Source organism: Micropterus dolomieu, linkage group LG19, assembly GCF_021292245.1.
Source record: "Micropterus dolomieu isolate WLL.071019.BEF.003 ecotype Adirondacks linkage group LG19, ASM2129224v1, whole genome shotgun sequence".
Lineage (NCBI taxonomy): Eukaryota > Metazoa > Chordata > Actinopteri > Centrarchiformes > Centrarchidae > Micropterus > Micropterus dolomieu.
This window is the reverse complement of record NC_060168.1, coordinates 9,879,148-9,906,786: the sequence shown is the minus strand read 5'-3', so window position 1 is coordinate 9,906,786 and position 27,639 is coordinate 9,879,148. Positions and strand designations below refer to the sequence as shown.

Genomic DNA, 27,639 nt, shown 5'->3' with positions numbered 1-27,639 from the left:
TATAGGGTGTAAGATGGCCACATCAAAAAAAGATTGATTTAATTCCTTATGTCACAAAGTGTTCAAATAAGCTATTTTTTAGTGATTGGTTATATTTCAAACAATGGAGAGAAGGAAGAACCGTGGTGGCAATGAGCTGTGTACAGAAAGTATCGTTTTTTTCTCCCCTTGTTCGAAACTAATGAGAGGGAGATAGATTTAAGTATTTACCGAAATTGACAGGACTTGATTTTGTGTCTCCCACAGCAAAGAGAACACAGAGGCGGCAGTCTAGGGATGTAGTACCTGTCAGTGACCGCTAGATGTCAGCTCATCAACGGTGTATCTAATGCGGGTAATGTGGCCGCTAGGTGGTAGCTCTGCACCAGGATTTCCTCCTCCTAGGTCGTCGAAACAACAAACCGAACTACGGAGCAAGCGGGGTGAGAGAACGTCCGAAACCGCCTGTGACCGCGACTTTTAAACTATTTTTTACAGAATTGTGGTGGAATTCAGACGGAGGCTTTATAAGAATAGTAAAAGTTACGATTCTGCCGGGACTACATTTCACAACAAGGTAAGTTAGCTGTAAAATGGCGGAGAGCTATCTGGAAGTTAGTTGATTTGTATTTTGCTAGCCGTCTCGCTAGCCAGGCTAGCTGTGGATGAGCCCAGAGCGCGGATGTCTGCCTGAACCAAGTCGCTTCGCTAGCTCGCGGTACATGGCTACTTCGGTTGTTAGCAAGCTAACGAACTGGATTTTTGACACAGTAACGCAAGATAATTAGTTCGTAGTCGAGCGAGACGTTTTATTGTTTGAAGCGACTTAGTTGCACTTTATATATTTGTAAACAATGTGTTTGTTGCTTATGCAATACGGTACTGGAACTCCCGAGGCAAGATGGAGGACGCAAGGACGTGATGTTTTTTTGGGTAACGTTAGCAGTAGCTGTTAGCATAGCTAACTAGTGGGAGTTATTATCAGCTCGTAAGATGCAGCGTATCTGCTTTTGGTTATTTGCTTTGTCAGCGACAGCACTTGGTATGCCTGGTGTGTAGACAGATTGCAGTTATTGTCCTTGGAAACATTAGTGAATAGCGTTATTGTGTACTAGCCAATATTAGCATGCGCTTGGAACGTACAGTAGGGCTTGCGTTGTTTTGTTATTATGGTTCAGGTACGATAGCGTTAGTAAATGCCGACATGTTCTCGATATCAAACGATAATGCATTGCACATGTCTGTTGCCGACCTTGTTCGGCAAATCGCAGTTTGTCGCACAGAGTAGTGCATGCTTACTTTATAAAATTTCAACTAGCTGACGGTGGGGAAAAGACGCCAAAATCCTCGGTTGCTTAGCTAGTGGCGCTAGCACTAGCTGCGCACCGGCGTCAATTTTGACAGGAGCCGACGAAGAGCGCAGCCGTGTCGGCGTTGTTGGAGGGAACTGAGCCGATAGTTTGTGGCATAGTTGACTTGCACGAATTCACACTGTTGGGTTTTAGAATTTAGTTTTATCAAAACCAACTAGTCTTGCTTTGCAGTAGCAAGTTTATGAGGTACTCTGTCCGATTTGGCGCCACTTTTTCAGTATACACCCATAGAATCCCGTCGTCTTGTCATGAAGCAACCCCCTCACTGTCAAGGAAATGAGCACGTTAACAGATTCTTGAACTAAAAAATATCCCATTGAAGTTAAACTCGACCAATTCGTAACGTTAACTACCAGTGTACATAGTGCAGATGTTGTATGGGTGACTGTGACTATGATTTGAAGGTGTAGGGAATTTAAGTCGATCATCGTATTTAAAAAATGTGTGCTTGGTAACAAAAAACCAATATGCATATGTGGGCTATCCTGTGCAGGCTATTGTGGTAGAGGACCCCATTAAAACTTTACATCAGACAATTTTCGTGACAGTCTACTCACTTCTCTATATATAAACTATATTATAATGTAAGAATGACACACTTGTCTTTATTGCTTGTATTAGGACTGAATAACGCACCTACTGCACCCAGAATGGGTCTTGTTATATGATGGGTGGAGTTAAAGTTTGCCTTTTCAAGACTGAACAGTTGTCCCCCCCACACCCCCTGGCTTTTATTGACTTCCCTGATTGCTAAAGAGACATATGCATTTGTTTCTGGATTAATGACAAAGTCAGAATCTAATTTCAGAAGTTACTTCTGCTCTCCGCTTTTGATGTATGTGCCACTAATTTACACATCACAACCATGCCATAGTTTCTCTGTGGCCTGCAGTATCTTGTTGATGTTGATACTGTCTTTTGATTGGTTGAGATTTGTATGGGGCGGATAGGGCAGTACCATATATGGACATTGAGGAAGACACTCCAATGTTCCTTGTGACGTTGTCTGTAAACCAGGGGGCAGAGAAAGAGAGGGAGCCAATGGCTAGACAGCTGAGCGTGACAGGAGCATTTGTGTCCACCCCCTGTTACCATGTGAAACCGTTTTTTTTTTTTTCTCTATGAACAGCATCAAAGAAACATTTGCTCATTACAGAGGATGTGCTTTCCTACGTGTGTGTGGATATTTTATGTATATATATGTTTGCTTTTGCAGCATTTATTGTTTGGGCTGTGTAGAAATGTGTAATATGTCTATATGTGTAGCTCTCTGAATTACTCTGTTTCATATTCTAGGTCACATGCAACTTCCCCTGTGTTATATTTTCTGAGGATCTCAAGCCAGTCATAAGTTGAAGTTATCCAGAAGATGTTACAGAAATGATAGCAGCACCAGAAATACCATCAGAGTTCTCCTATCCTCAGTAAGTGGTAGCTTCCCCCTTTTAATTTTAAGGTTGAGTTTGATTTCAGTTTTCATTCTAATATTTTCTTGTTTCTATCAGGGATACAGACACCCGATTCTCGTCAGACACAGACTTCTCTGAGGATCTTGATGGAAGGAGTACAATCTCAGCTAAAGGAAAGGTATGAAAAGCACAAATGGCTCTCTGCCCTTGGCTTGGATCAAGACATCCTGGTCAAATAACACAATATTGTGTCTTTCAGTTGCAGATATTTGTGAAGATTCTCTCACTTGCTTATTCCTTATGGTCTTATATTCTGTTCCAGGGTGGGAAGAAGGGGAAGAAGGCAGCAGGGGAGAAAGGCAAAGGTGGGAAGGGAGCAGGCCGGATAAATGGCCACCACCAGGAGAATGGCATGGAAAACATGATGCTGTTTGAGGTGGTGAAGCTGGGCAGGAGTGCGATGCAGGTATGAATGGCCCGATCTTTGAGTTTTCCACAATGTCAAAAAAATCATTTTTTTCAGTCACATGAAAAAACTAATGTATCTGCATTATGGCTGCCCCCGACTAAAGATTTTCCTAATCTTCTAGTAGTCGTCAGTTCATGCCATTAGTCGACTAGTCGTCACATTAGGGCTGTTCCAGCAACAAATAGTTATTGATGTGCAATTGTTTACATGTTGACTTTTTGAGACGGTAATCTATTTTATTAACATTATCCATGTAGGAAACTGTTTTATAGCCCACATACACACCAGCTTTCAATATCGGCCTGTTCTAAAGCTGATGATACACGGGGCAACTTTTTGAGCAATGTTGCTGGGCAATCTTGCTAGCGGCAAGTCTGACTATGTTTTGAACAGATAGCGGCGATGCAGGGCAGGTGGCGGAGTGGTGGGGTAAAGGGATTACGGTAGTAATCTTTACTCATTACCATTGACGGCAATGTTGCCCTGCACGATTGCTCTAAAAGGTGCTCCGTGTATCATCAGCTTAAAAGTAGTTTATACAGTAAAGGGGTCTACTATCCAAATCTCTGAATCTAAATATCGGCTCATAAATCGGCTCTTTTTCACTTTAATATCGGCATCGGCCCCCAAAAACCCATATCGGTCGGGCACACCATCCAAGTCTCATTCAAAACAGGGGAATAAATAATTTCCAACTTCACAAGAACAAACAGTTGCGTACACGATGGATGATGTATAACGTTACTTACAAATTAACTTGTCCTTCTCCTGTCCCTGCCTAACCCACCACCGTCCTTGGAGTCAGAGTCCTTGTTGGAGTAGATGTAAATCACCTTGGTACCGTATTCCCTGTTGTCAAATTGGCCTCCTTCAGTCTCAAGCTGTGTTCAGTCCCAGTTCATGTTCATTTGGAGGATGCTGAGCCTGGTTCTGTTGCCCACTTGCCTGGCTCTACTTCTGCTGATTATTCCTAGCCCCACTCCCCGGTAACATTTCCCAAACCACCTTTTCTCTGTGTGCCAAAGTTAGCTGTGTAAACAAACACCAACATTTCCCCGGTACTCTGAGCTCCTTGTGAGGGTAGAATCGCCTAATAGGACTGCGCTAACTAATTAAGCTAGACAGCTAGTGCAGTTAGCAGCTGTGCGCTGTTAAGTGCATTTTGTGTTACAAGAGAAAAGGTCCTTGTTGCAACAATACCCTGATACTTTTGTCCCGGTGACAAGGCGCAGCTACCGAATGGAGTGTTTAACTAACCCGCTAATGAAAAGTTAAGCCAAGGCTCTTCTCAGCGAACGGTTTAGTCGACTAGTATGGAGCAGCCCTAGTCTGCATTCTTAATTGATGGCTGATTTTGTGTATCCCTATTTTCCTGCAGTCTGTCGTTGATGACTGGATTGAGTCTTACAAACATGACAGAGATGTGGCGCTATTAGATCTCATCAATTTCTTCATCCAGTGCTCGGGGTGCAAAGGTATGTGTCTGTTTAAGTTGTCCTGTGCCATGATTGGCCCTTTTTAAACATACTGAAGAAAACATTTCAATCTGTGTGTCATATAAAACCACTCAAGCAAATTTGGACCTCTCTTCTCTCTGACTTGGTCTTGTTGACCAATTAAGTAAATTGTCTTGTGTCTAACCCCTCTGTGTTTATCAGGTGTGGTCAGTGGAGAAATGTTCCGCAACATGCAGAACTCCGAGATCATTCGACGAATGACGGAGGAATTCGATGAGGTAACTTCACTTTTTCCAGGATAATCTTTGTGTCATTTATGATTAAAAATCAACTTCAGAATTATTTTATTTGCCAGTGACAATGGAAATTTTTGCAGGATAGCGTTAGACATTGTAGTCGTATTAATTGTTGTTGCATCTTCCCTCTGTAGGACAGTGGTGACTACCCTCTAACCATAGCAGGACCCCAGTGGAAGAAGTTCAAATCAAGCTTTTGTGAATTCATTTCGGTGCTAGTGCGCCAGTGTCAATACAGTATCATCTATGATGAGTACATGATGGACACAGTCATCTCCCTTCTCACCGGACTATCAGACTCCCAAGTCCGAGCCTTCAGACACACCTCAACACTGGCAGGTAAGATGAACTGTCTGTATTTGTGTGACGTACTTGAATGTCAGTGCTGAATTGTATTAATTAGCGGGTTCTAGCTGGATAGGTCAAGAAGCCAGATAGGAGGGGATTTAGGGGAATAGTTTTTAAAAGAGTAGTTTATTGTGAACTTTTATATTTTCAGCATGTTTTTCTGTAAAATAAAAGCTAGAACTAATATAACTGCTGATAAAGCCACTCAACCCCCAATGGCACACCCACACAGGTGTGTTCACTTATTTTGCCTGATTAGACCAGCTGTTTCTTTTGTTATAGATTACGGCTGCAGCTAACAATGATTTTAGTACTCAAAGCTTCTATAGATTATTTCATCGATGCATAGTTTAAGAAGTACTTTTGCTTGGCAGCGGCGCTCTTCACCCCGCTAACGGGATCAGCTGTGTACGCTGATAGATGATAGATATTTATTAGTCCTTTTGGAAATGTATTGTGCGTCATACAGCAAACATCAGATCAACAAACCAGACAACTGCTTTACCAACACAAACACCTAGTGCTATACAAGTTATACTAAGGTGCAGTTCCCCCCGAAATCCAGTTAACTCATGACTGTGACGTTCGAATCCAAACTCACGGCCCAACCAGGAGAACAACAAATGCATGCGTGTACATTTTCAGCTGAGGATTGCGGCTTACTTTGGCTAGACTTCATCTCAACAAATAATCATGATTTCAGCTAAATGCGAAAGTTGCAGTTACCTTATCTATGATCCGCTGGCATAACACCGGGTGCCTTCTGATCTGGTGCCGTCATGCTGTTGCGGTTACGTTAGGCGACGTAAGTTTTGTTTTACAGTGGACGGACAGTAACATTACAGAGTTTTTGTTTTAGCTTGAAATAATCCCATACTTCGGACACTTTCTTCTTCGTCCCTCCCTATTTTATCTCTCTTTCTCCACTTTGCAAACAGCGCCATCATAATTGCGTCGTGTTCACAGCGTAAGTGCAATGTGCGACAGTAATAAATGTCTATGCGAAACAGTGTGCTGTATAGTTATATGGATTAAACGAAGCCTCGATGCAAAGAATTTGCGTCGATGCACATTATGATGAATTGTTTACGATGAATCGTTTCAGCCCTATTACGGATATTAGTTGGGACAAATTACACCTTTATCATTGGTTGTGCTTGTGTACAGTAACAAGTGGCGTGGTGGATTTACTCGCTGAATTAATGTGCCAAAGGCTCCCGGTGGGTGCAGATCATCTGCTCTACGATAACCAGAGGCATGTGGAACACACAGCCCATGTAATTTATGCTGCAGTTTTGTACATTTTACAATGGTCATAATTGAACAGGTGGAGATGTATTATTGCTTTTGTTGTTTGTTTTTGTGTCTGCACTGATCTTGACCACCAGGGTTGATTGGGTCAGTTGTTGTAGATCTGTTTTAGATGGTACCTCTGTTTAAAAATGACTTCTTGATGCGCTTAAGTGTATACTGGACGCAGCTAAAAGTGGACCAAATCATATTCTCAGTGTATTGAGTTTGTTCACCCTTTTATGATTTCCAACATAGTTCCATCTAGGGCTGAAACGATTCATTAATTAAATCGATTAATAAAATGCATTGATGCTTCGTTTAAGCCATGCAACTTTACAGCATAGTGTTTCGCAGGGACATTTATTACTGTCGCACATTGCGCTTACGCTGTGAACACAATGTGATTATAATGGAGCTATGGAGGAAGACAGAGAAAATGGCAAGGGACAAAGAAGAAAGTGTGGGATTATTTCAAGCTAAAGAAAACAATAACTCTGTAAGGTTTGGGCATTTAGACGTTTTGATTTGGGCTGTTGTGCAACTTGGTTGGGAAGGATTACATTATATCCAGGGACTATTTATATATTCCACATCCCTGACACTTTAAGCAAAGTGACAAGTCAGGTTAACTCTCACGCTTCACGATACTTGTGTTTCTGGCAGCCATGAAGCTGATGACGGCCCTGGTGAATGTAGCTCTAAACCTGAGCATCAACATGGACAACACCCAGCGCCAGTATGAGGCAGAAAGGAATAAAATTGTGGCCAAAAGGGCCAATGACAGGCTGGAGCTGCTCCTGCAGAAACGCAAAGAGGTAAGAGTGGCCGCATTGCAATTTGCTTTCTTTACACCTTTGATCTATGCACACACCTTTTTGGATTTGGGCATTCAATTATTCAAATTCAAACTGGATTGTAGATGGTCAGCAGATTCTGGTGAGATGCAGGTTATTTTGAGCAGGTATATTAGCCATTGCGGCATGCTCCAAACTAGAGAGAGGTTTTGGCAACTTTGGCAGACCGTTGCAACTACAGACCCTGTGTGTAGTGTGTTCTCACTGTGATATGTAGGTAGCGAGAAGATGTGCTGCGCTACGGCACTCTGCAATCAAATACAATTTTAAATAGGTCTAGTAAAAAAAATAAAATCAATATGTGGCGGTCAGTGTTGATTTTGTGGCGGGCCGACACAAATAAATGAACGTATGAGGAAACAGTGGTGAGCAGAATTATAAATTAGCAGTCCTAATCCAACCTTTTTAAAAGTCTTAACATTGTCCTACATAATATCAACATCTGCCAAAGATCATTGACTGACCTAATAAGAACATCACTCAGCCCTATCGTTGCCGTTCTTTTTCTATTCAATTCCTATGCCAGAAGAAATCAGGCTTGATTAATTTAAACATTGCCCAAGCTACATGCTCCTACATGGCGTTTTGTTCAGGCAAATCATGAAAAACACCTGCAACCTTTGCTAACCAGTAATACATGAACGAGTAAATAGTTGTGAACTACTCTAGCTCATGGCCGTAAATCTGTTCCATTTTTAGAACTGCAACACCTCTGTAGGTGGTGGACCTGCAGTGACTGTGTTAGTGCTGAGTGTTATTCAGCTAGTGTTGTCCATTTATTAGGTTATATAACAGCAGGCACCACCGGGCATCCATCTGTTAGTTCACTGTGCTGCCACACCACAGCATGGTGGCATAGTTGGCAGTCACACATGTCTTGTTATGTTAACAATGCCTCCTGGTCACCTCTTACTGTAGCATTCTAGTGTGTCAGGCTGTATGTTTGACAAAATTAAGTGTTGTTGTGCTCTCTGTTTCAGCTCCAAGAAAATCAGGATGAGATTGAAAACATGATGAATGCAATATTCAAAGGCGTGTTCGTTCACCGATATCGGTATGGCTTCAAATCAATTATCAAAAAATTATAACTGATTATGATGCAGCTATAGAAAACATCTTGTATTCTGTTTCAACTAATAATAATATGATGTTTTAACAGTGATTCGATAGCAGAAATCAGGGCAATCTGTATAGAAGAGATTGGGGTGTGGATGAAACTCTATAGTGATGCCTTCCTCAACGACAGCTATCTGAAGTATGTAGGATGGACGATGCATGATAAGGTGGGTCACAAGAATGTTCTCTAGCTCTATTTTTGTAGTTTCTTAAAAGCCTCTACACGCCCGTGATCCACAAACACAGGAGATGTCACTTCATTTTACTGACTAGACCTCTTCTCAGGACTGTGTTTGCGTGCACTTACTTTGATTGATTACTGTGATGCCCCATCATTCCTGGTTCTTAGCAGCCAGAATAAGTGAAGACACCTTTGAAAGCGTGTATGGCTGTTAAAGGTACAACAACCAGTCACAACAACCAGTCACTTGCAAAGTGTAGCAAAAGTTTAAAAAAAATAAAAACCTATTTTTTAAATTTCTAATTAATGTTTTTTGGTGTTTAATATTAGTTTACTTCAGTATTTGTAAATACAAGAGAAAGCAATTGATGTGTGATTGAATTGAGAACCTTTTTCCTCTTGATAAATAAGTTTCAACTATGCAGTAAATTACTGTGTTTTCTAATCCTCTATTCCAGCAAGGCGAGGTACGTTTGAAGTGTCTGACAGCTCTGCAGGGTCTCTACTACAACAGAGAGCTCAATGCAAGACTGGAGCTCTTCACCAGTCGCTTCAAGGTCAGCACCACCTGCTGGACAACTTCAACATAACAGCTCCAACTTTATTGTTTTACCCTCTTAATATAGTCACAAACACTGGGGTGATGTTTTCTGGATGGTCTATATTTGTGATTGAAGTGACAGAATTTGACATAATTATCAAATAACTCATTAAACCTGTCATCTCTCTTTGCACAGGACCGTATTGTCTCCATGACTCTTGACAAAGAGTATGACGTCGCAGTACAAGCGATTAAACTGCTCACTCTTGTCTTGAAGTAAGTGTCTGTGTTCCTGATTCTCTTTAATTAGTACTGTTGTGTCAACTTCCATGTTGTTTACCAATATCAGTGGGATGTATTTTGGATGTACGCAAGCCCTTGTACACACTTTTCAAGAATGACATCAAGTACAAGTCTGCTGCTGGCAACTACTTTAGACTGACTCTTTGTGTTTGTCTCTGCAGTAGCACAGATGAGGTGTTGACCCCTGAGGACTGTGAGAGTGTCTATCACTTGGTCTACTCAGCACACAGGCCTGTCGCTATTGCAGCTGGAGAATTCCTCTTTAAAAAGTATGTCATACCTAAATCAAACCTATCACTGAACAGGACTTAAATCAGTGTTTTATCACTGAACAGAGAAGCATGGAATGAGTTCAGGAAAATGAGTGAGGAGGCAGGTTGGCCCTGTGGACAAAGAACAAAGGATTCACCATAGTTTTGAAGGACAAGTGAGAACTTAACTGAATATCTTGTTTTTGCTGACCCCTGCTGGTTCAACTTTTTACCTTTCTGCAGTACAGTGCAGGTGGCACAGGTGGACTCAAGACCTGGTGACATCACTGTTGGTGTGGTTACAGGTTCAAAACCGCAAATCTGACCACACCTCAAACCATGATGCTGGGTGTGATCAGAGGTCAAACAGGCATGAAACTTTCACCCAGAGGGGGCAGCAAAACGGTGCTTTTCAGCCTGATGTTAAGTTACTCTTTAACATTGTTTATGAGACTACTTGAAAAGCACATTCAGTACTTCTGTGTGCATACAAACTAAACTTTATAGCTTTTGCATTACTGTTAAGTTTTTCTTATGTTCATCCTGACACTCCAATTGAAACTCGGAAGTCAAGATTGTGAAGTTGCTTGATGATCTGTTTCTGTTGAAAGTTTCATTTTACAAGGTCAGTCCCCAGCCTAGCTTATGAGTAGTTATTTGGCAGGCCCCCTGCTGCTACCAAGAAATGCAGCTGGAAGATTATGTGGGGGTTGCTTTTGTGTGGTACCCAACTAATGATTAATATTCCCCCAAAGATTGTTCAGCCAGCGGGAGCCTGAGGAGGAAGGTGCCCCTAAGAGGAGAGGCAGACAAAGCCCCAATGCCAACCTCATTAAGACCACTGTCTTCTTCTTCCTGGAGAGTGAGGTATATTATCAGGCTGTTGTCCTTTACTGTTATGCGGACTACAATTTCATGTTTATTGACAACATTTAAGAATGTTGAATTATCTGTCCTTTAATTTGTGTGAACATCTCTCTCCGTAGCTCCATGAGCATGCAGCCTACCTAGTGGACTCCCTCTGGGAATGCGGTGCAGAGCTACTGAAGGATTGGGAGTGTATGATCAGCTTATTGTTAGATGACCCATTGCCAGGAGAGGAAGGTATGGCACTGGTTTCTCACAGCATACGTCACTTATAATGTGGTTCAGAGCACAAAGAAGACACAGATCATGCTGGTTGTTGTGTGTTTATTTTTGTTTGTTTGTTCTATTTGTTTTTTTGCAGCTCTTACAGACAGACAAGAGACGGCCTTGATTGAAATCATGCTGTGCACTGTACGCCAGGCTGCTGAGTGCCACCCACCTGTTGGAAGAGGAACAGGGAAGAGGGTAAGATTGGCTAACACTTTAAATAGTAGACCCGGACTGGTTAAAGAATAAAAAAACACTTTTTTTTTTTTTTACATGGCCCTGACTGTCCTGGGATTTTCCATCATGACAGCTACGTTCAACATTGATCACTTAACTTTAGAGCTGGCTCACTGCAAGCTGAAACCAAATATATCCTTTTAACATCACTTGCAGAGTTAATGTCTTTAAATAACTTTGATTCAACCGAAATGCTAGTAAGGTATTTGATTGTTTTTCAACCTTTGCTTTTTTCTTTGCTCTGCCTCACAGCTGTGTTTCGCAACATTTAAGACATTTTTGAAGATAAAAGGATTGTTTTGTAGGCATAGTTGATTGTATTTAGGGAGTGTATGAGTTTGTAATATATGAGTGACTATCTTGCATACTGATTTCTGTGACTGTGCTGCAATGTTTTGTTCCTGTGTTGACACATTTTGGAAGTTTGTGAGGTCAGGTTTGAGATAACAGAGCCTGCAAAACACTTTTAGATATTCTGCTTGCCAGTCAAAGGTTGATGTGTAGCTATTTTCCCTTTGGGCTATTGTATTTACAAAATCTGACATTAAAACTAAACGATAACATTAATGGGGATTCGTCTCAGTCTAATAAACTTTATGATGTAGATGGTACAGTGCTGAGGAGACACTTTCTTGGCCCTTAAATGTATATTTGAAAGCTGCACTACTGGGGCCTTCTTAAAGAATCAGATCTAAAAGAATAATGTTATAAGACCCACTTCTCAGTTTAATTTAGTAAATCTATCCATAAAACACAATAAAAGCCTGGCACTGGGAACGTGCACTTTGTGAACTGGATGTAAATCTCCACAAAATTTGCACATGGCAATAACTAAAAACATAACTGAGGTTGAAACAATGCAGAAATAGCCTGGTCAAAGAGAGAACTTTAAAAATGTTTGAAATGATTATGCCTTCTGCATGTATGAATGCAAACTAGATGTGAGGACAAGCATCTAACCTGCTGCATCTTTGATCAGGTGATGACGGCTAAAGAGAAGAAGACACAGCTGGATGACAGAACCAGAATGACAGAGCTGTTTGCTGTGGCATTGCCCCCTCTACTGGCCAAGGTTTGTTACATTCATTATCTTCTTAACAAGTAATCATCTGAAGGACTGTTTGCTTCTGGTGTGTATTCATCAATCAGAAAATATAATTTTGTTTGTTTTACAGTATGCTGTGGATGCAGAGAAGGTGACGAACTTGTTGCAGCTGCCTCAGTTCTTTGACCTGGAAATTTATACCACAGGACGCCTGGAGAAGGTAAAACACTTGTCATACAACACCAATCATATGAGGAGTAATTGGATCAGTTAATATAAAACAGTTATTAATTGGTTCATGTTCCACATTGACAGTTATCACAACATGATGTCACTCTTTCTCTCTAAGCACCTGGAATCCCTGCTGCGTCAGATCAGGGAAATTGTGGAGAAGCACACAGACACTGAAGTTTTGGAGGCTTGCTCCAAGACTTACCATGCCCTCTGCAATGAGGAGTTCACAATCTTTAACAGGGTGGACATTGCCCGCTCCCAGCTGCTGGATGAGCTGGTGGACAAGTTCAACAGGCTACTGGAGGATTTTCTACAAGAGGTAGGAGTGACGGGGTGCACACGTCACAGCCCCAAATTGTCACTATATATTCAAACTTTGATTCATCTGCAAATAACACTTACAGCCTCAAACTGTGATAACTGTTCTAAAGTTGTTTTCTGAATAAATAGAACCTACCTTACCAGGGATCATATACTGTATGTGAAACAGTTTGAGAGCACCTTATCATTGGGGTTGAGTACCGAATTACGTTGGTACTACTACGTATACACATCAACACAATATTAAGTCAGGAGTGTGTGGGCGACCAGTGTGAACAAAAAATGCACAGGAGAATGAGAGAAATAAAAAAGGCAAAGCTGAGACAGAATAGCCGGGAGGAAAGTGCCGCTAAATGCTGTAAAATGACATATGAGTAAGGGGCAAGGTTGGTGTTTTTAAAAAAAGAAAAAACAAAGTAGCAGGGCTGCCCTTATATTATTTTCATTGCTAGAGTGGTTTGTTGCATAGGATACAATTTATTAAATAAATGTAAAAATGTTGAATTTGAGACGTTTGGACTTGTTAAAGTGAACAGTACCCAACCCTACACTAACAGTGTTCAGTCTTTACCAGATGACTAAACATCTTGATCCATGAGATGTAACCCAGTTGCAAAATGTCTCTTGCCAGGGTGAAGAGGCTGATGAAGATGATGCTTATCAGGTTTTGTCAACTCTAAAAAGGATCACAGCATTTCACAAGTATGACATTTATTCTGTCTGGAGTACCTATTCTTTTATGCACCTCCGTCATATCTGTCCCACTTTTAAGTCTCCTACAGTTAGAAGAACAATTTTACCTGTCTGAAACTGACCATCTCAAATCTGTTTCAGTGCACATGACTTGTCGGGGTGGGACCTCTTTACCAGCAACTTCAAGCTACTCAACACGGGCATAGAGAATGGAGACATGCCTGAGCAGGTTATTAAATATACATGCACACCAAGTGACGTTATGACTCAACAAATTGTCAATATTTGTGAATACTAATAAATATCAATCCCTCTGGGATTGTTTTTCCTTGTGAGCAGATAGTCATCCACTCTCTGCAGTGTACCCACTACGTGATCCTGTGGCACCTAGCCAAGTCATCGGAGGGCAGCTCCAGGAAGGTGAGGACATCCTTATTGTATTGAAGAGAATTGGATAGGTATGTGCGAGGACTAAACGATGAATAGTTTAGAACGCGATTGGCTAATCGTGAATATGGCGATTAAAATGTAGGTTAACTATACAGCGCATCAGACCCTTTTTAAACAGTCATGCAGTTACAGATTCATCCCGTTGTCATCCTTGTGTGACAGATTTGCTCGCCAATCACAAGCGCCATGTGCCTACTGTTACGGTCCTACTCATCAATCAGAGCACAGGGTGTGCACATTTTACAACAACAAACAAAACTAGAGGAAGATGTGTTAATGGCGTCAGCCGAACCAACACAGGCTGAGGCTATGCCGCGGTTTTGTCTGGCTTCAGCTCACACTGTGTTTCAGCAGCGGAGCGCTTAGCTGCCCTACATTGTTGACATGTTGTTAATTTGTCATTTTGTGTGCTTCAACTACAGATAACTGCTCTCTGTGAGTCCGTTACATAGCCACATGGAGCATTTCAGAATAAGAGTTTTGCCATTCTGATTTTGCGGACTTGTTCAGATTTTGCTTAATTGTTCAGTTGTCCTTGATTTTTGTGCTTCTACTATGATTAAGTAGCTACGTAGTTAAATTGTTTCTTTTTTTGTCTGTTTTAAATGTATTTATTGTTGATGTACGATCGGGAATCTGTAAAGGGTGAAAATTGACCAGATTCTCTCTGCCGTTCTGTGTCTGACATCCTGGCTGGTTCATCTGCTCTGTGCTGCTTGACATGGCTTCAGTCAAAAATAGACTGGCAGTGAATATTGAACTTTAGCAAAACTTCAATAAAAAAATTGCAAATTGAATCATAATTGCAATATCTGGCAGAAAAATTGTTAAGCCATATTATGTGTGATATTAAAAGAATTGTGAATTCTTTATTTATTTTTTTATTTTTTTATCAGGATGACCTGGTGACCCTGAGGAAGCAAATGCGGGCATTCTGTATGATGTGTCAGCGCTACCTCACCAACGTCAACACAGCCGTCAAAGAACAGGTGACAGACACGAGAACAAGTTGTGAAGTAAAATTTGCTTAAAAGCGAAGCAAGACATGGACAAAGTATAAAATGAGGATCATCAACAATTAGGCAAAGTGATAAAAATCTTACTCTTTAGAGGTGGTTTGGCTGCCATTCGTTGCAGCTGTAGTTGGCTCACAAATTGCTTGTAAAAAGGGTGGTATTACATAAACAAGTAACTTTGCTGCTTACCCCTCTATTTTGCGCCTTCATATGTGATGAATAGGTCTTATTATTGCCAAAGCCATCTGGGCCTCACAGCAGATGTAACAATGTCACATATCCATAAGGTGTTCTTTATAACAATGCTCAGAAACATTTTGTATTGCACTTATGCACACACTTTTTAACTTTTTGTCCTTTTTTTCCCCCTCTCTCTCTCTGTCTTTCCTCTTACAGGCATTCACCATCCTGTGTGATCTCCTGCTCATCTTCAGCCACCAGATGGTGTCCGGAGGCAGGGAACACCTGGAGCCTCTGGTCTATTCTCCAGAGGACTCGCTGCAGTCTGAACTGCTCTCCTTCATCCTGAACCATGTCTTCATAGACCAGGACGATGACTCAAATAGCACAGGTACAAATGCAAACGTGCAGTTCTATTAACTTTCCAGCTCTGCTCCAATAGGCAAGGAGAGTAATTAAAATGATTTTCAAATCGGCCAGTGTGCAGCTTCTAGAACTGCTCTTTTGTTTCATTTCAGATGGGCAACAGGACGACGAGGCGGTAAAGATTGAAGCTCTGCACAAGAGGAGAAACCTCCTGGCTGCCTACTGTAAACTGATCATCTACTGTGTGGTAGAAATGAAGACTGGTGCTGACATCTTCAAACAGTACATGAGGGTAACTTTTATCATTTAAATTTAATAGACCTTTTTACCATTTAGACATGTAAATCAGCTTGTGTGTAGAGACGACTATTTTTCGTGGTCCGGTAATGTTCTTTTTCTTCTTTCAGTATTACAATGATTATGGTGACATCATCAAGGAGACTATGAGTAAGACTCGGCAAATCGACAAGATCCAATGTGCCAAGACGCTCATCCTCAGTCTGCAGCAGGTCAGTGTACACACTCTTGCGCACTCATTCTGTCACTAAGTAAATCTGACCTATTTGTCCCATTTTTAAGAGACTGTTGATAACGTTTCACATATCTCTTCCTGCTAGTTGTTCAATGAAATGCTGTCTGAACTGGGTCATGGGTTTGATCGCTCGTCCTCTGCATTCTGTGGAATCAAAGAGTTGGCCCGTCGTTTTTCTCTAACCTTTGGTCTCGATCAAGTCAAAACCCGAGATGCCATCGCTATGCTGCACAAGTAAGCCTTCATACTGCTCTTGTTACATTGCATTGCTCTGTTTTTGGCCTTGCGTCTGGAAACTGTCATGTTAGACAAATGACTCCTTAAAAGCTGTGTTTCCTCTTCCCATGTTGTTTTTTTTTTTTCCCTCTGGATTTTGCATTGTAAGTATTCACATGAAAAAACAGGAGTCTCTTCACACACAGAGAGCAGGAACAGTGCTATAAAAACAGTAGTCTGCTACATATACTCTATGTAAGAAACCCACACATGAATCCAAAGAGCTGCACAGGTTGTTCTTTATGGTGCTCTTATGTAGCAAAATGTGTAACGAGGAATTTGCTGCATCGTCTTGTATTCCCCACCACTTGTGTAAACTGGTGCAAGGGCAAACTATCTTGACCATTTTATAAAATGACACGTTGTTTCTTTTTAATTAAAGTATAAAAGCAGAAAATCCTCCACATTTGTGTATACCACAATCCCTTCACATTGGCTTTGTTTCATGTGGGTTATTGTATTATAGTCTGTCAGCTTCCAGGAAAGCCCATGTATGCACATTTGCTGTGTTAGCTTGGATTTCCCCTACACTTGTGCAACATAGGGGTCTCTATGTAATGCGATATGCTGGGTGTGCAACTGGTGGTTAAGTAATGAAAGGCAGGCTAAAAGTTCTGCTTAGTTTCCATCTAGTGTTTAAAACTAAAGTGATGTAGAACAGTGTTACATTGAAGCATAATGTGACATGACTACTGGGTGCAGTCAAGTGAACAGAGTGAGTTTGATTAAAAAGAGTTAAAGATGTACCACATGACCGATGTCCCTGGTTGGAATAAATATATGCATCTCTTATTATCAAAAGAAGTTTTCATTAGATTATCGTGAGTTTCACTAAACAGTTTGTGAACATGCATAAAACTAAAAGCAGTTGATCCAATAGGGTGTTCTTCCTTTGTGCATCTCTCAGGGATGGTATCGAGTTTGCATTTAAGGATCCCAGTCCCCAGGGAGAAGGAGGCCCTCCCCTAAACCTGGCTTTCTTGGACATCCTCAGCGAGTTCTCCTCCAAGCTTATGAGACAAGACAAGAGGACTGTGTAAGTGTTTTCTACTAAGCTGATGGATAGGAGGCTTCTGTGTCTCAGTGTAACAGGTGTTTGTGACAACTGGTGCAACTGGTGTTTCTGATGCATGAGTGGTTGATGTGAGGCATTTTTTTACTTTACTTTTTTTTTAACCCTCCAGTTGGGATGTGCACATGGTTGTGTGTGAAGTTTGTCCTCTGAATGCATGGATGGAATTACTTATGTCTGTGACCTGCTTCTCTCCAGCCACATGTACCTGGAGCGCTTCATGACGTTCCAAATGGCACTTCAGCGAGAGGACTGCTGGCTCCCCCTCATCTCCTACAGGAATTCTCTGCAGGCTGGTGGTGATGATGATACCATGTCGGTGATGAGTGGCTACTCCAGCAGAGGCTCCTCCATCCGCTCCAAGAAGATCAAGCCTCCTGCTGCTACAGCTGGAACTTCAGCACCCAAGAGGAAGCTGCCAGAAGGTATCGCACACTCAGGAGTCAACAAAATAATTAATTATGGGGTTAATAGCTTCCTAGCTTTTTATTTATTTATTTATTTTTTTTTTTTTCCTTCAGAGAAAGTTGGCACTGTCAACTTCAGTTATGTGCAGTTCAGTTATTGCAGGCAGGGGCATAGGTTTTTGTTTGTTTGTTTGTTTTTTTTTGTTGTTAAGATTAAAAATCTGCAGTTTCTGTTGTGGACTATGAACATCTATCAGTTCAAACTCCTCATCACCAACAAACACACAAGCACACTGAGATTAGGTCTCCATGAGAACCACATGCATTTTAGTCCAGCCCAGTAATGATTGTACAGAAGCAGAGTTGGAGCCCAGATTAACCCAAATTTGTTCCCACCATCATGGCTCAGTCACCCGAGATGATTGGTGAGGAGATTAAACAGCAGATGGTAGGAGAGAGTCCAGAGTCAATCTGCTCCTTACCAATCACAAAGGGTGACTCAAATCACTGATTTTTATGTGTATGACAGTGTCTTTGCTGAAGACCTGGGCAGGTTTAACAAACTCTGAGCCTAACCCTGAGCTCTGAGTTGAAATGTTTCAGTGCAACCTGACAGCTGCCTTAATGTCTCACATTCTGAAACGGGGCCCTGCTCACGACCAAGGAAGTCCTTTAGAATTCAGAATGTTACAATTTCTATAGAATTCCATTTACAAGGTAGAAAAGTGCTCAGTGGGGTAATTCAGGAGTTGGCGTACCTAAGGCTGACATTTGTAGTACTGCCAAAATCATTTCCACCCTGTACGGTATTCTGTATCCTCTTAGCTTTAAAATTTGTTATATTCTATTTCATCAAATACCCATTTTAAATAGTAAAAAAAAAACGGATATCAATATGTGGCGGTCAGCGTTGATAATGTGGCAGACCGCCACAAATAAATCAATGTGTGGGAAACACTGCTATCTTAAATTTGCTCACAGTTTGGAAACTCAGCTTTGTTCATAGTTAAGGAACTTGTGAGGAAATTTGCTATCTTGGGTGAAATGTTGGTCCATTAAAACAAGTATAATATAAAAACAAGCATGTGCATTTGTGTCCTGAGTTTGTCTAACATGTTGGCCCTTCCCTTTCAGAGGAGAGCAGCAGCAGCGAGGTGTGGCAGCAGAGCATGCAAACCCCAGTCATGTTGCCGTCCCCCCACCTCACCTCCACTGCCATGCGAGACCCTAAGAGGGGCCGTGATGACAGCTTCATGGGGGTCTACGCCCTCCCTCACGACCAGCAGCAGCCCCACCAACACCCACAGCACCATCAACAGACGCCTCAGCACCACCAGACACCCATGGATTACAAGTATGCATGCCTTACTGTTGCATTCCAAGATATAACGATGTAGTCGTTTAAAGTTTAAATGAAAATGTCACTGTAGAAGATTTAAGTCCTCCTTAGGCATAACATGCAAAACCTGTTTTGTGTTTTGTTTTTTGCACAGAGATTCATTAGAAAACATTAAAAAAACAAAACTTCTTCAAACGTTGCTTCGGATTATAACAGATCAGTGTTCATTTATTAGTGTTCACTCTAGCTTTTTATTTTTATATAGTACTGTGCAAGAGTTATAGGCAGCTGTGGGGAAAAAATGCTGTATAGTAAGAATGCTTTGAAAAATAGACAAGTTAATAGATTATATTTTTAGCCAATCTCAGCTAAAAAGGCGACGCTGCTGATTAACAGTTTACTGTCAAAAGTCATACACCGTGGCAAAACTGAGCACAGCAACAAGACACAAGGTCATTATATTGCATTAGCAGACAGGGGTTTCCAGATGTAGTGTCAAAGCTCTTTTTGAAGAAGCCCAAAGAAAGGGGCAACGTTGAGGACCATAGTAGTCAGCCAAGGAAACTTCCAGCAGCAGATGAACATCTTGCTTACTTTCCTTTCCTAAGATGTCCAGCAGTGCCATCACTAGAAAACAGTGGGACCCTGGTCCCTTGACCTCAGGCTCCACAGAAGGACTGGGGGTAGTTCTCAAGATGTTTATGCCACCATACCACCTGCTGAGTTCCTACAAAAACTTTGTGCAAGCGTACATAGAAGAAGTGATGCTGTTTTGAAGGCAGAGTGGTCACACCAAATACTGATTTGATTTAGATATTTCTTCTGTTCACTCACTTGACATATTCTTAATTGATAAATACAATCTATTAACAAGTCTATTTTTGAAAACATTCTTTCTTTTCCACAGCTGCCTAAAACTCTGTCACAGTACTGTGTGTGTGTGTGTGTGTGTGTGTGTATATATATATATATATATATATATATATACTCTCTCATGTTCCCTTAGGCAGGCATAATTCAGATGGATATTTCAGCCCTATGGTGCACACCATCAAACTTTTCATTGACGTTTGTGCCATGGCATATTTTTACACACTTAAATTTCACAGTCCATGATATTTTCTCCTCCTCATTCGCTGTGTTGCTTCAGCATTTCAAAAACTTTTAATTATCTGTTATTTCCTTGCATGCTAATGCCTGCTACCGCAAGATTTTAGAAATATATTTTGGCCCAAATCCAGGCCCATCATTCAGTTCAGTGGATCACTTATTCTCTGAGAATGGGATCAGAGTACTGGAATATGAGCCAGAACACATTAGGACATGGTTCAATGTAATTTCCCATTCACATGCTATTAATTTTAGGGCAAATGGTAGCAAAATGCTTGTACTTAAGACCTGCCAAGTGTTAGCCCCTACTGGGACAGTGACTGACTAGTTTATTTATCCAAACTGACTTCTAATAGGTGCCAGGCCAGTGGGCCATCTATATAGTTGTGTCTGACATCCTTGTGGTACCTCCAGTGAAACACATGTGAATTAAAGACATAGCTAATTAATACTCTTGTGCATTTAGTTCCCAGGTGACGTGGATGCTGGCTCAGAGACAGCAAGAAGAGGCACGCCAGCAGCAGGAAAGAGCAATGAACTATGCCAAGCTCAGGACCAATCTGCAGCATGCTATGTAAGACACGCACCCCTGCATGTAGAAGTGCCTGTGAAAATCTCATCAAAAGGGTGTTTCCTTAATTATATAATGGTTTGTTTTTGTAGTCGTCGCGGCACTGGGCTTATGGAGGAAGACGAAGAGCCGATCGTGGAGGATGTGATGATGTCGTCTGAGGGTCGTATGGATGACCTCAATGAAGGCATGGACTTTGACACCATGGACATTGATTTGGTAAGATACACATTTAACTGGATTAAGTAGTTGTGAATTTGTACTTCATCCAAAATACAGTATTCTTTAAAGCATGCTTTGATCTTTAAAATGGATCTTTCATATCTTGCACAAACCAAATATATTGATGTTCTACTAGTGTTTGCTTTTTGTTTTCCCCTTCCAAACTTGTCACTTGCATCCTTACCATCTTCAGTGACTTTAGGTCTTTCACGCCTGCATGGCTCATTGAAAGACTGTCTCAGAGGATCAAATTACATAGCTAACAGGCATTTTTACATCTCATTTAGACGCATTGTAACATTAGTTGCTGTTTTTTTTTTTTCCTACTAATGTAACATCTGGACTAGACAGTAAGGCCAAGACCAGATGTTACATCTGCAGACTCATCAGGGTTTCATTTATTTTACACTCGCAATATTGGACGCAAAAGTCATGTAGCAAGAAACAGTTGCCTGAAATCTGATTTTAATTCAGAGAGAAAAATGGAAAAACCTCAAACTCTTGATACGTCCAAAGCAAATCTCAGGCCACCGACTAGGATTCTGCCTTCATCTGAGGCAATCGGGAGCACCGTCTTAAGTTTGTATGGAGCCACACATAAAACCCTGACTGCCTTTAAAAATCAGCGTGGTGGAGATCCAGCTGTGATGTTGTTTGTGTTTTTTTTATTAAAAAAAGCTGTCTCACTGGTGAGTTTAAAGACCACCAATCAAGACATTTTTTATCAATGTCACTGAAGAAAGATCAGCCCTGGTCAATCTGACCTTCCCTAGCAAAATACTGCAGTTTGTTTTCTTTATGGCCCAATTGTTTCCAGATTTGCCAGCCTCTTTCACATATTTTCCATTCACTTTGATTTGTATTAGTCATGAAAAGCTAACTTTGTTAGTTAAGCTTGCAGACCATAATTTATCCTGATTTACTTACATTTTGGTTGCTGGTTTCACATGAATTCTCTCCCTGCATACTGAATAACGGGTCAGTTTAGAAAGGCGGACACTGTTGTGCATGCTAAGTGTAACTTTAAAACGAGCAAAGAAGACATATCATCCAAAAGAAGTCTTTGCTGTGGGGGAGGATATATCTTTTCTTTTTTTTTTTTTTAAACTGTGCCTTCCAACTGTTGGTACAACACAAGGCAACATGACTAATTTATTTGACCATTTACACCAACGCCACAGAATCACGTATGAGGAGTGTAAAGCCAGAACAAAATTTTATCCAAAACAAATGTCTATTTTGGATGCTTACGCTTCATGCTGCACTCTGAGAGGTTCCAAATGTCATGTTGAATCAACCAGAAAATTGAACAAATGCCCTAGTTTTTCTAAATCCACTCCAGTCATTGCATATGTGATAAATTCTTTCCAAATTGAGCTGCAGGAGTTTTATCTTAAAAATATCTTCTGAAATTGTGCATATTTATCTAGGTAATACATATTGACAAAATCCATAATAACACAATGTTGTTGGCTTTTCTCCAGGCTTTTTGGGTGTGGAATGGGTTTTTTAAATATTAGTTGGTTTGGCCTACAAATCAGCTGTTAGAGTAGGACAAGTTGTTGCAGTATCTGCTCTAAACGCGCTGTCTTTCTCTTCCAGCCTCCCTCTAAGAACCGTCGTGAGAGGTCTGAGCTCAAGCCAGACTACTTTGACCCTGCTTCTATCATGGATGAATCGGTAATGAGCATCAACACTTTCACTTGTTCATTTGTTACCTCTGTATGTTGACTAGCTCTGGATAGACGGAGTACTCCAAATTCAAAATTTTCCTTGGACCGCTGTTATATGTAGTGCTACAAACAAATACCAGCATACTCAAAGCCTCCAGGTGTGTTTGTGTTATGGCCAGCTAGAGTAGCTTGTGAGGCACAGTGAGAGTTGACACAACTTGTGATTCCGTCAAAGTAACCAAGAGTTGCACTAAAATTAGATTAGACTGCTTCCAACCAGTCACATAACATTTGAGGCACTCCATGAGGCTGTGCAGAACCATTTAGATAAGTTCAGCTGACAAGCCTGCATGCACTGCAGCCAAATGCAAAATTTATTTATTATTTAATATTATTAAATTTATTATTTGCAAAGCCACCATTTTTGCCTTCGAAACACTCCGAAATGTATTTATTTCAGAATGCACTGCCCGCCTTAAATTGTTGTTTCAGCATGTCCCAACCTTAAGAAACTCTGGGGATTTGCCCGAAGGCTTGTCCTTATAATGGTCTTTGAAATGCAGGGCTCCTCAGACACTGCATCAGTATAGAGCACTGAAAAATGTGAGGGTGTTTTGTGTCAACTTTAAAGAATGTCACTGTCACGAAATATACCACCGCAGAGAACACTTTTCTCATCCCCAAACACTTAGCATCTTGTTCCTCTGAGGATTTTCTGAACAAAGAAACAACATAGAGCACACTTAGCTGCTCAGCTTTTGCCACTTGACACAACCTACTGTATCCCAGCTCAGAACAAGTCTGCTGAGATCCATCTGTTCCCCCACTCTTGAATTACTTTCATGTATTGTTATTAATGATGTGGCTGCAGACAGACAGTCAAATCCACTCAATGCAGTGTGTTATCAGAAATGTTCAACAGTCAAACTTTTGCTGTGAGGTGGCTTCAGTCAAAGCATATTCACGTTTTGTCTGATTTTAGACAATCAGACAAAATAGTTTGTATTTTAATTGTAAACAGCCGGGCAGATTTATCTCTCCCCTTTGACACCTTGGCAACACCTGCTATAATGATGCAACCTCCCAGGTGACACCCTCTGTGGTTGTTAGGAGAACTGATGAATTTGGTATTAGCCAAATATGACCCAAGTATTCTTAACTTACTTGGTGCACCTTTTATTAACTAAAGATTATATAAAGTAACATGTTTTATTGCATAGGCAAAGTTGTGTGTTAGATTTAGATCAGTGTTCATGTATATTTTTATACTTTGTATAATTATAGCCAAGAGAAAGGGTCATTTTGTGTTTTATCAGCATGTCCTATGCCTACCAATTTCTTTGTGAGTTTTTAACTTTTAAAACTGGAAGTTAATGCATATTTCTTTGTGTCTTCTAGGTCCTTGGGGTGTCCATGTTTTAAGCTAATATCCAGATGATTTTGACGCTGGGATAACAGAAGAGGCGCTTTGTATTTAAAGAGAATTTTAGATGCGAAAACAGAAGTGTTTTCTGTAAGAAAAAACAAAACCAACAAAAAAAATTCTGGCTTGTACTCCACGTGGACCAATGACAACCCACACTCAGTGTTGCTTGCTCAGAGAGGACTTTGTTTCAAATATTTACTTTTATAATCTTGGGTAAGCTCTTCCTGTTCAGAAATAGTGAAACAGGCCACTTCCAAACCTATTAGAAATGAGACATGTCTGAAGAAAAATCCATGATAGCTTTTTTTTTTTTTTTTTTTTTTTTTTTTTTCTAAAATGGGGATGAATTGGTGTGTTTAACTTAAGAAACATTTTTTTGTTTATGTCTAACCCTTTTTACAATTGTAGTAAGTTACCAGGTGTGAAGTAGTAATTTATAAACAGACTGTAGTAGCTTGCTTGTACTGTGTTAGCCAAGTGGATGGAGGTCTTTGTTTCTGTGCTTTTTTTCCCTCCCTCTATCTCAAGTTGTTTTTTTTGTTGTTTTTTTTTTTTTTTTTTCCCCTTCCCCTGTTGTTGGGCCTGATTTGAGGTCCTGATAACCACTGGTGGTTAAGATGGTGAGATGTCACTTAGAATCAGTTATGATCCCTTTTATGCTGTGAAGATTCCCAGAGTCCACTGAAAGCTCCTCATTTTTAAGCAGTAAGTCTTAGAGCTTACCCTAAAATTTGGACCACTCTTTAAACCACCATCTACTAGAGAAATGTGCCCCCCACCCTCCCCAAATACTGATCAGATTTTTATCCCAGTAGTGCCACTGTGTGGGCTCTGGCAGAAAGCAGCTCGGTCAAAGAATTACACATCTTTTATCTCTTAAAATCCAGCAGCATAATGTTGAAATGGGTGTCTCTACATTTTAAATAAAAGTTATATATGAATCGGTGCTGATTTTATATATGTGCTTTTGGTTTTCTTATTTTCAACTTTTCAACCTTCAGTCACAAAGTTTGAGAAATGTGTAAGTAAAACTAAAAAATGAAAGCATGTGAAGCCATGCATCAAGGAAGATTTTTAAATTTGTATTTTTATGTTTTTTCTTTCTCTTTTTTTTTTTTTTTTTTTTTTTTTTCTTTTTCTTTTTGGTCTTGATAATGTCTTCAGGTTTCTACCTTTTTTCCTACATGTAAATTAGTTTGGATAAAAGTAATGAAAAGACTTGTGAAATTCAGCTTTAAGGTTTTCTTGAAAATGAAAAGTCCTGTCACAAAATACTTACAAGATTTCAAGGGTTAAAAGCGAACGGTATTCATTCAGACAATACTGAAAATGAAAAGTTATTCAGCAGCGCTGTGGCAGCTAGACAAAGCTTAGATTTTGACATATTTGTCACACAAGTTTTAATGAAATGTTTTGTCTACTGAGGTTTTTATTTTGTAGTCATTCCATGCTTAAGCCTTAAACATGCTTGTGAAGGTCACCTTCTCTCAGTAATCTTCCATGTCAGAGGATCAGTCATGTTTAAAGGTGGATAATTGGCTTCTTAGAACATGAAACATGAGGTGGTCAGACGTAACGTGATAAAGTAGATGAACAGCCTATATGTGTTTTGCCTAATTATTTTATGTAAGTAAAAAAGAAAATTCTTTTAAGGAAAAGTACTGTTTATTGTTTGTTACTTACCACTACATTGGTATAAATTCTTATTAGATCATGTGTATATATACAAAATTTAATTTCTTTTTTCCTTCCTTTGGCCATTTCTTGTATTTTTTTTCTCTGCACTCTTGCCTACACTCTAAGTTGTTGTCTATTATCCCATCCTCTTTCAGTCACTCTGTTTTCTGATTTGTACTTGTCTGGAGACAGTAACTTTTGAATAAAAATCAACACATTTCATCTGTGGTACTTTTTACTTTTGACCACAATGAACTTACTACAATTAATACTGCCGTGGGCTGCAGAGCATACCTGTATGCTTGGTTTTTCCTTCATACATTTCTGGAAATTGGGGATGAAATACAGATTAGTGGGTTGACAGGGAAGTTATTCACTTTCGCTGCACAAGGGGGCAGTATAGTCAAAGTTGGAAATCTCACACCCCACAGTGGCAGTGCTACTAATGTACACAGTATATGTATCTTTTTTACTTTGCTGAAAATGTTATGAATATGTATTCACGGGAACTTTGCGTCTTCAGCGCACATCTCGCTGTTTGTGATGTCTCTTAGGTTTGCCTTGACTATCAAAAGGGCCCATTGTAGGGAGAGTAAATGTCTTGTGCTGCGTAGACGAAAAGCGTCCTAGTTGCTGTAATAAAAGTGAGGACATGAGGTAGCAGATGAAAGCAACGGAGACTTGTGTGTTAAGTGCATGATAAATGCATTAATAAAGAGCAGCTCAGATCAATGCGGGCATATTAGAATAGGACCTGGAAGTGAGCTCCCCTTTATGTCTCGCCTGTTATACATGAAGGGGCTCATCTATCACTACGTCAGTCTACTTGTCACACACCGGCTGTCAGAATAATGTGCAGGAAAGCACTTACCTCGGCAGCCCTGCTTGATTATCTTCTGAGCTGCCAGCCCCTTTTTTTTTATTATTTTTTTTTTTTAACTACGCTTGTTTGTGGTGTTCATGCAGAAAGAGACCATTTAGATGAGTGTATAACTGTTGTCATGTTGTCAAACCAGTTTATTAGAAGTTTAGGTGTTTTATGTCTACGTCTCACGCTTCTGTGACAGAACAGCGGTGCGTTTGCTCGGGCTGAGTTAGGTTAAGCTGTGTTGCTGAGGTCAGGGGCAGCGGGGTTTAAATCAGAGCCACAGCCTCTGCAGGGTGTCTAACTTTTATTTACTCCTGATAAACCTCGAAGGCCTTCACTGGCCCTATCAGTTCAGCTGGTGTTGAGACCACGAAGGGGGTCAAGTAGGACTCGGAATCCTGATTCACACATACAGGTGCAGATTACACTTGAGGAAACGAGTTTGAAAAGGATTCCGTGGCAATTTTAAGATTATACATGTTTGCTCTATATTTAACGCTGATGCTCTTTCATGACATCTATTACAACTCGCAGAGGGGCTGCTGTTAAAAACGTTGAAAACTTTTCCAGAATCCATCCAGAAAAAAAAGACAACAATGCTGCAGAATTTTAAGTCTGTGGATAAATCATCAACGAGGGGCCTATTACAAATCGGTTTGTAATAGCAGAGGAAGGCAGCTGACCCCTGGAAAATCGTTTACCAGGACCTCAGATTAGCAGAACACAGGCACACAGACAGAGCAACTTCCAGGCCACTGACGCTCAAACGTCCAGGCTCATCATCTTCCCTTGGTGCACTACAGCGCACCCTGACATTTCTGAGCCATGCCATTCCAACAATGCGCTGTGCTCCCAGTAACATATCTGGTGACCAACTAAAGGGAAAGAATCCCTTCCTGGATGAAGAGGAGACGCTCTGT

The 27,639-nt window shown here is 40.6% G+C and overlaps 1 protein-coding gene across 2 annotated transcripts; it reads left to right on the top strand.

Annotated features, from left to right (window-relative positions):
* Positions 1–347: 347 nt before the first annotated feature.
* Positions 348–26,073, top strand: stag2b (stromal antigen 2b). 2 transcript variants are annotated; one of them, XM_046031061.1, is made up of 34 exons: positions 348–556; positions 2,649–2,776; positions 2,858–2,939; positions 3,084–3,227; positions 4,609–4,705; positions 4,889–4,965; positions 5,118–5,322; positions 7,288–7,439; positions 8,459–8,532; positions 8,638–8,761; positions 9,234–9,332; positions 9,513–9,592; positions 9,781–9,888; positions 10,626–10,737; positions 10,857–10,974; positions 11,099–11,202; positions 12,221–12,313; positions 12,417–12,506; positions 12,636–12,839; positions 13,473–13,543; positions 13,676–13,763; positions 13,874–13,954; positions 14,881–14,973; positions 15,397–15,571; positions 15,699–15,838; positions 15,954–16,055; positions 16,164–16,312; positions 17,262–17,390; positions 17,625–17,851; positions 18,968–19,187; positions 20,749–20,856; positions 20,946–21,072; positions 22,678–22,755; positions 24,147–26,073. In XM_046031061.1, exons 2-34 carry the CDS (start codon positions 2,733–2,735, stop codon positions 24,168–24,170), a joined length of 3,819 nt encoding a protein of 1,272 aa, XP_045887017.1. In that variant the 5' UTR covers positions 348–556; positions 2,649–2,732; the 3' UTR covers positions 24,171–26,073. The 2 variants fall into 2 exon arrangements, with proteins under 2 accessions (XP_045887017.1, XP_045887018.1); XM_046031062.1 differs by lacking the exon at positions 348–556 and adding an exon at positions 715–912.
* Positions 26,074–27,639: the final 1,566 nt, after the last annotated feature.

What these genes read in the sequence shown, in the direction of transcription:
- stag2b (XM_046031061.1), top strand. Translation starts at nt 2,733, where the DNA reads ATGATAGCAGCACCAGAAATACCATCAGAGTTCTCCTATCCTCA. An exon ending in TGGAGGATTTTCTACAAGAG is followed by an intron (nt 12,840 to 13,472) that starts GTAGGAGTGACG and finishes GTCTCTTGCCAG; the next exon opens with GGTGAAGAGGCTGATGAAGA. An exon ending in CGATGACTCAAATAGCACAG is followed by an intron (nt 15,572 to 15,698) that starts GTACAAATGCAA and finishes GTTTCATTTCAG; the next exon opens with ATGGGCAACAGGACGACGAG.